Source organism: Triturus cristatus, chromosome 1_2 (assembly GCF_964204655.1).
Source record: "Triturus cristatus chromosome 1_2, aTriCri1.1, whole genome shotgun sequence".
NCBI lineage: Eukaryota > Metazoa > Chordata > Amphibia > Caudata > Salamandridae > Triturus > Triturus cristatus.
In genome coordinates this window covers 820,169,703-820,180,741 of record NC_140580.1, presented here as the reverse complement: position 1 = coordinate 820,180,741, position 11,039 = coordinate 820,169,703, and the positions used below count along the sequence as shown (strand labels likewise).

Below are 11,039 nucleotides of genomic sequence, written 5' to 3'. Positions count from 1 at the left end.
AGTACCCTCTGGCATTGGATCCTACATCTATTGACGTTGGTCCAGCTCCGGGTCAGTATCTGGGATGAGGATGGGGAAGGCGTCGGCCGGGGGCATGGCTGATACCAGGGGCCTCGTCTCCGAGATCGGTGCCGGGAAGGTGGAGCAAGATCGACCGGTGTCGATCCGGATCCACGGGAGCCCTTCGGCGCCGGGGCAGGAGCCACCAGCAACGAAGGCTGGCAGAGTCAGGCTGCCCAAAAATGAGGTGGAGGGCCTCGTAACATTTTCAAAGTTGGGCAAGGGACGCTTCAGCTCCCGGAAACAGGGAGAGGCATGAAGTTGTCCCTGAAGTTGGCACCGGAGACGAAGCCTTAGAGTGATGATGCTCTGGGTCCCACGTCGCATCAGCCAACCAAGGGGGAGAAGGCGAAGAGCAACGGTGCTTCTTCGCCTTCTTCTTCTCAGACTTACTCGAGGACCTCGAGGACTTGAAGTGCAACGAGGTTTGATGGCTCCGCGAGCAGTCTCGAGACCTTCCTCTCAAACGAGACCGGGAATGCGAATGATGCAGGCCGACCGCCAGGCCTCTAATAGCTTTCGGGACCGCTTCTGCAAAGACTTTGGATTCCGGGCCCAGCAGTCGGAGAACGACTTCGGGTCATGGTCACGCTCCAGACACCAATGGCACACAAGGTGCCGATCCATCACAGACATCAGCTTGTGACAGGAATTGCAAGGCTTGAACCCGGTCCGGCGTTCGGACATCCCTTGCGCATCAGGAGTCAAAGACTCGAAACAGAAGTTGACAAAACGTTAAAAAAAAGGCTAGTCAAAACGTGACTAAGGGGTAGGTCTCTCCAGATCTGCGCTAGCCTGGCACGGAAAAAGAAAGAACTGACGTCTGCGTGCAGGGGCAGCATCTAAGTAGGCATTGCAACATCATCCCAGCAACCACGACGACGGACATAAAGTCGACCAACACCACCCACTGACACGCAGGTGTATTGCTAAGAAAATATTCTCCGGATCCAGTCTGACGCCTGGGGGTAATTCTAAGGTAAGGAATCTATAACTGCACCTTTCAGATTGAAGAAATTAGTACATCTTGAATATTGGGCTGGCATGAGACTAACGTCTGAATCATCCATAGTCCACCTGCAGAAACCTTTGGACACCAACCATGGAATGTTCACCACTGGATCAACATATCCTGGATGCAAGACACTGTTTCTGGAGAGAATGACGGATAACTAACACTCTACAGCAAGCAACCGTATAACAGCCGTTCTACAGTTAAATGTACAACACAAAAAAAACATACTTTTCCAGGCAAATAAGGCTTGTAATTTATTTTTTAATTACATAAATACAGTAGCAGTGGATCATCTCTGAATGGCCAATCATTAGTACAATGAAATTACCATTCACAGACTATAAATCAAGTACTTAGCTGAAAAGTCAGTTATATAAAAAGAAAAGTACGTTTATTTACACAAATTAAACAAGATAAGACCGCAAGAATTATGTTCTTGCACCTGAACATAAAACATGGTGAGGATTGAAAAGCATTTTAAATTATGAACAGAAGAGTCCAATAAATGTACATTTGTTGGAAAAGCATCACATCTCAGTTCATAGTTAAAGTAACAGACACTTCTATAAACCCAAAGTCATCATGAGACAGTCTGAGTACAAAAAGAAATCATATTTTGCAAATATGTTGAAACAAAAAGAAAACTGGAAAAAAAATCAACAAATATGTTGCACTGCTAATGATATGCACAGTTGCATTACGGTGTCAGCTTATATTTTGTTAAACATTTCCCATTTGTGTATATATTTTTTTATTTGACAAGCTACCCTGTTAGTAAAACACTTACATAATCATGCTTTTTGTGAGCCTTTCTAGAGGATTAAAGCAATAAAAAGGGTTTATGTTTTTAGTTACAAATTTCAGTCCTTCTCGACGTTGGAAAACATTTAGGAAAAGTTCACAAAAACATCAATCCACTTATTTTGGGTGATTTTAAGATTATTTGACAATAATGTCAGTGACTTTTAAACTCATTCTTTTGGCAACTGAAAGTAGTTGAATTCACATATAAGTAATATTTATCGAAGCACAGTTTATTTTACACAACCTCAGCCATCAGCAATTTCCTACACTGGAAACTTTGGAACAAAGATTTTGTAGAAAGTGTATTTACTTCACAGTACCTTGAACAAATTTGACTGGTGAATTAAAAGCACATTTTGCAAATGAATATATAGTCATCGCTACAGTGACTTGAGTAACTCGAAGGGAATATCTCAATCTAAGCAGTACAGAAAATGTATTTTACTGACACTTTCTTTTGGTACCTAACTAAAATAAAAACACTAATAAACAGCAGCTCATTAGAAAATATCTAATCCATCAATTTGTAATCTTTAAGGTTTGCTTTATTGTAAATAAAGTTTTCAGGTTGCCTTTTTGCTGCTAGTAGGAGCCGCATATGGGTCACACACCAATCTCAGATAATGAGGTGGAGCTTTAAACTTCACCGACTGGCCAATAAATGTAGTTGTGCAATTTAGTACAGAAACACTATAGTGCACCTCATTACATTTTTTAGAGATAAAATAGTAGATCATACAATGGTGCCTGCTTCAACAACATTCAATTTGATAAAATTGGCTTTTCATTGTTCACAAGGAAGCAAAAGGATCTTTGGTTTGGTGCTTAGGACATCTTGTTGTGTGTGGTAGCACCTCGTTCCAACATGCCAAATTATAGGAAGTAATCAATAAGCCTGATTTATTGGAGAAATTAAAGGCTAAGTTCACTTCCCTTTCTTGTAATGGTAATATTCACTGCAACAACAGCAATGAACAGTTTTAAATGATAAAATGTGAACAAATGGGTCAGCAGACACTTTGGTACAAAGCATGTCTACAATCATCTGAAAATTGTACATGTTGAGTTTTAGCAACCAAAGGATATATTTTGACAGAATAACTGCGATAAACTGCATATTGTGGGTCCATTTGTTTATTCGCTAGATCTGTTAAACTAACACACATTGAACCACAGAGCAAATATCCACACCCTGTATATATGTGTGGGTCCAAATTAGCTCTCTACTCTGGAAGAACTGACCTACTCCCCGAAATGGCAAGTGAGAACACTGCACTGCACATTTTCATACATCATACTCACATGCATTATTCTTTTTTCTGGGGAAAAGGATATTAGCAGCAAAATGTTAGTTGTGTACTGCATTGATGGGTCAACATGACCCCTGAAAGGACGCTGTGTCCTGGTATCAAGAGGAAGTGCTACAGACTATTAATCTCTATTGTTGAATGCACCAATTATTTGCCATACTTGGCCACAAACCGCAAATTCCCTTGCAGATGAGCAAAATGCAGTTGGAAACAATGTGGTACATAAGGGCCCTTGCTCCGGCAAGCAGAGACTGTGCCTAACTCCTATATCTCTTATGAGCATTAGATTTTATATACAAGTACTTTTAGCTGTGTTAGATGCCACCGTTTTGCTGCAATGCTGTTTTTGCCTACTAAAACAATAAAAATTCTATATCACTGCTGTTGTGCCAAGGGAGAGCTACTGGATTTCCATTATGTGTGAAGTGTTCAACACGTCATACTTTGTTTTATTCCTTGTTCTTTGTGTCTAACGAAGTTGAGGATTCCTTGCCCTTCTTTTTCAAAGTGATGTAACTTTATTTTTTGCTGGCTTAAAAAGGAATATCTGTGCTCTATGCTTTTGCACAATTTGAATACCATTAGTGTACATTTCAAGAAAACATGATATATTGTATAAAAATGCAGTGCCCAGTTGGATTTTTAATATATATATATAAGGAAATAACAGAATGTTTTATCATACAAACAGCAACTACTGTCCTGTGAAATGTGGAAATGATGGCATGGGGTTTCATGCTATTCAAAATATAAAGGGTATGTATAAGGGTTCATACAGTACCTTGTATGTCAGTGCAAACATTCCAGTCAGCTTCCATTTACAAAAAACACAAACTGGAAAGGTACACAGTTTAATCCCATTCAAAGCACCACGCCAATGAACGCTGAATCAAAAATAATGTGATATTCAAAAACAAAGCTAAATGCCAAGTGCAAAAGAAAAAGTTCTTCATGTGTGACTTATGTTTTTTGCTATTTTCTAATGCGTCTACAATCACTGTGTAAGATGTGTATTTCCACGGATAAAAATGTATCTCTCAATATGTGCATCTAATTGTAATACTGATTTCCCCTCAGCATTGCCAGAATCAAGAACGGAACATGGAGCTTGTAAAACTTTAAACTGCGCAGTCATGATCCTCAAACATTTACTATGCTCTTCATGATTAACTCAGTCTTCTTTTAGAAAATGGAGAATTGCCATCACATATTCCAGGAAGAATGCCAAGTTAGTAAATTAAAACAATTTACATACTTACCTGTAGAATTGCAATGCAATTTGCGTTCAATTTAACAACCTAGGTTCTTTTGATCTTATATCATGAAATCAAGTAAAAGTGTTCCCTACAGCTGTGGTTTACAACTTGCTGCAGGTGATGTGTTATTTTTTTCAGAAATCTGCTCCTTGTTAAAGTAAGCAAATAAATGCAATTATAAACAAGAATAAATGAAATCTGACAAGTGGAAGAAACACTTCTTCTCCATAAGCTATCAATATTTATTTAAAACTGCCAATGTTAGCTATTTGCTAGGTAAAAGTGCAACATAAATATTTGTATTAACTGTTACATTTCAACTCATTTAAATGCTTCCATTAAGTTGTGTACACCACAATAGACTTGTTAGTATAATTGGTTCCCTACGACATGACTGCTGCAAGCTAGCAAACTGTTGCAGCTGGCTTTGTCTAAAGAAAAGCATGCAAATCTAGGTAAATCTGTGATATGTAAAGGTTAAAAAAAGATTCCAAACAAACCATAGAAATGTTATAATGATGGGTAATGCCATGATCCTAAAAATATTAAGCTACTCCTTTCTCCTGGTGACAGCATTATGCTTTATGATTTTATGAATCACGCAATATGTCTAAGGACCTTATTTAATTTTTGATGGATGGGTTACTCCGTTACAACGGTGACGGATATCCCATCTGCCGAAATTTAATTCCCACCATATCCTACAGGACTTATATTTTGGCAGACCGATATCTGTCGCTGTTGCGACGGAGTAACGTGTTCACCAAGATCTAAATAAGGCCCTAAGTACGTGTTCGAATTAAAGGTGTACCGAGAAGTCGAATTTATATCTTTGCAGCTAAACATCAAAACAACAATATCATCCATGCTGTAGGACAAGCTTACTCATAAGTAATGATTTGATTTTTGTGCCTCCTAATAAATAGTTTAAATTATCATACATCCACCAGTGGAATTACCTGACTCAAGTATACTACCATTATTGTCAAAAGTACTACTGGAAGTTTTTATTGTGCCAACTCATTTCACTCCTGAAGGACACACACACAGAATCCTTCTATAGAAAAATATTATATGCCACTTGTGTAGTGCTGAGATGTGGAACTTGAAAAGACAGACTTTAATCAAAACGGCCAACATTAATTAATAAGGAGTAATTATTTTGGTTAAATATCCCACAATCAAAGGAATTATGGGGTTGAAAATAAAGATGATGGTATTACAGAAATATCCTGACTTCCATTTTCCGTATACTACCAGTGTGTAAGAGAACATTTGGATTGCAAACATTATTTACGTTCCAAACAATCTGAGATATCGAAACTACATGTTCTCAATATAGTCAATTCTGGGAAATACAATACTCATTTTACCAAGTTAGAATGATTATTCATATCACGGACACTCTGTGTTTATTACATGAAAATATATCAACATATTTAACTTGTTTCTAGGGTAAATTTGTGGTTGTTCGATTTGTATATGCAGATTCACTGAATGTGAAATTACAAATTATGTAAGAGCTCCATTTCCACTGGAAGCAAAAGTGAATGCTTATAAACACATTTTAATCACCACACTCATAATCTGTACTACTAATAGTAAGTGTTATTCAAAGAAAGGTAAACCCGTTAAAAACTGTTTCAGCTGCAAGAATATTCTACTGTGATTTCATCCTCTACATTGAAGAGCAAGACATGCATTGTCCAACCATTTGTGGCATCTGATTCTTATAGGAACAGTAGTGCATGTTTTACAAGTCACATGAAAAATCAACAGTAACAAATCAAACTGTTCACAATAAACGTCACTTAATGAAACGCAACTGTTGCTGTCCTCAAATTATTATTTTTTTTATAATGTATTGGTCAGTAATATTTAAAGACTTCACAAGCAGGAATTATCTTTTTGGAATGCCTCCATATTGTTTGCCTTATTTACATCACTGAGCAGCATACACATGCAGCTCCTACATAGAAAAATAACCATGCATAGATCAGGTAGATCTGTTATTTAAAATCTCTAGTCATACATGTTCTTGGCATATAGAAACATGCTCAACATTCCTCAAATAAGATTATCATTTTTCATTACCAGTTTGTTACTATATATACAGCAGGTAATGACACACAGTGATTGCGCTTTGAACACGTTATCTAATCAGATTCCTCTCTAAATATTTCTTTGCTCCCCTTCATCAAAACCACACACTAGCTCAGATTTTTCAATTCAATAGCTTTTCAAGATATGCGAGAAAGTGCGTAAGATATAACCATGAATAAAGTAAACAAATATGACAATCAATTCAAGTATTCAAAAATCCATTATCCAATGTGCCACACGATCAACAATAATTTAATGCTTCAAGTCATCTGAATTGCCAATGTTGAGGTTATTTCTCTGTCTGGTGGTTATTTATTGAAACACGCCTGTCTTTTTTTTTTTAAGAATGAAAAAAGTAAGCACTCTATTTGAACTGGTCTTCAAATTGCTGAATTGGATTGACCCACTAGTTAAAACTAAGAGTAAATTCATAAGCACACAACTTCATTCCATCATTTTGTGTTGCTTTCCTACAGCTTGTCAGTAAAACATCCATTCTTCTTGCTTTGATGTCGGCACAGATCACTCTCTATGACGCATTATCACCTCTCTTCTTAGATCACGTGAACATTCAATTCTTAGCTTTTTTGCCTTGGAAGGTGTTTTACAACTAATTTAGGACTACTTTTGTCTCCCATTAAGGTGCTACCTCATAGTGCTTTAATAAATCAATTGTGAATGAACTTTCTATTAACTGTAGCATTATTTGGGAAATATGTTAAACGTGTTAGGAATAGGTTATGTAGAATTTGTAACATCTGGCATTTACAAGGCAGTTAGAAATTTTTAGAGCACAGGAAACGCACAGTACTAACAAACATGGTACTTAAAATACAGACATATGCTCAACTGTATTAAAAAAAGGTCTCCATTAAAATATTAAAGTAAGGGTGCAAAAAGATGATATATGCAGTCATTTCAGAGGACAAAATATTTTGGTAGTAAACCGATGATGATGAACAGTGCACCCTACATAGCAAATTGTATTAATTTCGACCTCTCTCAAGTATCCTTCCTGCTTCTAATTACATTCCTTTAGTCTGCTACACGTAAGACTCGTTACTCACAGCATGTCAATACAGATTACTCACATAGTATGTTCTTCTCCTATGTTACAACTGAAATCCTAAACCATTCCAGTGAAAGGCTGACGTGACTTTGAAGACTTCTCAATCACTTTGTAAACTGATTAGACTTGTCCAACACAAAATACACAATCTACCTTCAATGGAAAAATGTAGTATTTTTTTGAGCTTTAGACATTTTACTGCTCTAATTTTGCATTGAAAAATTACACAAACGACATTTCTCTGACAATGATGATATTTGCCTCACTTATGATTATGAATTCTATATACTCAAATCAGCGTGGAAGCTTTACACAGATCAATACTATGGACAACGAAACAGCAAAAATCGGGACTTTAGTATTCCAAAATTCGATGGATGTCTGAACATAATATCTTCTCTTTAAGTGCATCACAGTTTCAGATTAATTTCCAAATGTGTGTCAGTACTGAAAGCCTCAACTGTTCTTTTAAAATGACATGAAGACGATTTAACATGCTCTTAGATATTACCATGGCATGTAGACTGAGCAGTGATGATCGAATGTAGGAAAATTAGCCATACAATGGTACACACCATTGTTTTTATATTATTCAGATAGAGAAAAAGCCCCAAAGCTTACAGCATTGTAGTAAATTTGTACAGGATCCATGACTTGGATTTATGAAATACATTGCACTAAAGAGCAAGGCATAGCACGGTTAACGATTTGTTTTTCACCTAAATATCTGACCTAAAAACATTGTTTTTATCCCAAATATCTGAACTAAAAATATACATGTATTTGTACAGAACCTGAAGCCTGCCTGGAAATCGATCCTTCGAACACCCATTACGTACAAGGTTTATGGACATTCAGCTCATTTGCTTCCATTAAATACAAGGCTTTCCTTTCAAGGAAACATTGCTTGTTTCTTGCTTTTTAAATATGTGCCAGTATTGCTTGATAACACTGGGTTGGCTAGCACAATCTTCAGGTACACCTGTGCATCATGTTTTTAATGTAGAAAAATCCCTTTCCACAAAATGAAGAACAGCATTTCGTAATGTGACATTCATTTTTTAAATAATATTGTTCTGAAGCACCTAAATGTACTTCAAATTGAAAAACACGTAGCCTGGTCCCATTTACACACGAACCTATACATATTTGAAGTTAAAATTAGGCACTAAAGATATTGTTGAAAATACGCACGAAAATTAAATGAAGCATTCTGAGAAAATATTCATCCAGTTATGTTACATGCTGTGTGCTCTTGGAATGCCCACCGCTGTTCACTCAGATGTCAATGGCCTGGTCAAGCCACAAAGTGCATTACAACAAAACAACTAGATGTTTTGAGACATTAATGTACATGAAAGCACTGAACTCTTTGGGAGAGTTGTGTATTGTTCATACCACTAAACATCTTCCTTCAACACACAAAGATATTTGACTCCAGTAAAGTTAACTGTTCAAACATACCCCCATAGAGAAACCCACCTCTGGTTGCCTAATTTACTTTCTTTAGTCAACAGCAGATACCATATACATTAAAAAGTTAAAGACCGTCTAATATTGAGGCAATCTCCCTCAGTAATTCACATTAGATTTCTAGACGTGGTCTTTCAATGTATGCTTCTTATTCCAATAATTTCACTTTTTGTACAATTTGCTACTGTAACATGGAGCACAAAGGTTACCAATAAGTATGTGTGGTTAGACACAAAATCATAATATTTGTGTGCATGTGTGCTACGATATGAACATATCTGCACACACAAACTAACCAATGTTCTATCACCTTGGTGTAATAAGGCTGTTTAAGGCATACATATATCGTAAAATCACAAAGTAGTGGTCCAGTAAGCACTGCTATGTTAAGATACCGTTTACCACTTTTCTGATTTATTCTGTACTATATCTGTATGCATGAAACTAACACAGGCTTTTAAAAGCAAGGCTAAAATAGCACTCCTCTTAAATTTAGTTCTTAAAATAAAGGAACCTTATTTCATGATCCATGTAGAGCAAGCATATGCATAAAAAGTGATGAAAAGGAAAATGAGCATGCATTGTACACGCCTTGATGACATGGCACAATTTCATAGAATGTGCCATTTTTTTATTTGAAAATACGAATTTCATTTAATTAACAGTTTTGTGTTTTAACAGAAATCAGTGGATTAATGCAGCCACAGTTTTGATCATGAAGCTTTTTTCAAGCTAGTACGGTCTGATGCTTTCTTTGTTTTTTTCATTCCAAAGAAACATTATTACAGTAAGCATGTTATCTATCTCCTGATAACATTTTAAACAATCTTCTGGCAATATCTAGAAAGGTCTCTTTGCTGCAAACTGTGCTTCTCTCTCTGCTTCAATAAAGCTTATGCAGGCAAATAGGAGAATAGAGTTGAAATTTAATAGTCCAGAAGAACATCATTCCAGTTTAGGATCTGTAGTCCTTTTTGCTGTATGGCTTATTGCCCAAAATGCTATCAATTTCATGTACTATGGAAGAGGACAATTTTGGAAGGACCTGTAGAAAAGAAGCAGAACATTTTATCAATTGAGAGAGAGTATACATTTTTATTGTTTCCTCAATTGTAATGGTATTACCGATAAAGACTACCAACAGCTGAGTCACAGACTTTTTTCCTCCCATATAAAAGATCAACTTTTTGGGCAGAAAAATCATAATTTGTTTATCCTTAAATTACCCATGATTCACAAAAGAATGAGAAATGTAGTGTAGACTCTTGAGTGTACGATACGTGAATCAATGATGCAGGGAATTCATGTGTACACTATGCATGTATAAATCCCAAATGGACTTCAAAAAGTAGGCGGATATCTGGATGTGCAATGCTAATTTGTCTAACACCCACAAGATATTACAGTATGAGGCATTCTCAAAAGATGATATACACTTGTTGACATAGCTGATTACCATAATTACATCCAAATGGTCCTGATCTAGGTTGCGCAGGAAATTGAGTGAGGAGCATCAATCAATACAACTTTAAGAAGAAGTGTGACTGAAGTGTAGGCATATAGATGAAAAAATTTTCACAGGAAAAACAGAACTTGCAAAACCAAAAGATCAGACTACTTTATAAGTGAAAGTGTTACCTTAAAGATACGAATGTGGATGGGTCGGAGGATGAATGATAGAAAGTTTGATAGATAAGTCAGGGACTTAGTACATTGATGTGAGAAGTTGGGACTGGCCTATGCTGTCCACTAGTTAAAGTGGGTACCTTGCACCAGTCCAAATGACCCTTATTGATGATTAGGTTAAAGACAACCTGTATTGAAAGCTATCCTAGTGGTAGCTATGGAGAGCAGCCTTCAGGCTAAGTCTCGAAGGAATGTAAAGCAGCTTGGTTTACCAGATTATAACCGCCTGAATGACCAAATGAAAGGAGAACCACACAAGGTAT

The 11,039-nt window shown here is 36.7% G+C and overlaps 1 protein-coding gene across 8 annotated transcripts in view; it reads right to left on the bottom strand.

The window, feature by feature from the left end:
* Positions 1-1,309: 1,309 nt before the first annotated feature.
* The window catches only part of KCNAB2 (potassium voltage-gated channel subfamily A regulatory beta subunit 2), a 1,115,399-nt gene continuing 1,105,669 nt past the window's right edge, over positions 1,310-11,039 (bottom strand). For all 8 annotated transcript variants that reach the window (XM_085608872.1, XM_085608876.1, XM_085608871.1 and 5 more), the window contains one exon: positions 1,310-10,135. In XM_085608872.1, the coding sequence (XP_085464998.1) occupies positions 10,046-10,135 (90 nt within the window). In that variant the 3' untranslated portion in view covers positions 1,310-10,045. The remainder of the gene's footprint in view (positions 10,136-11,039) is intronic.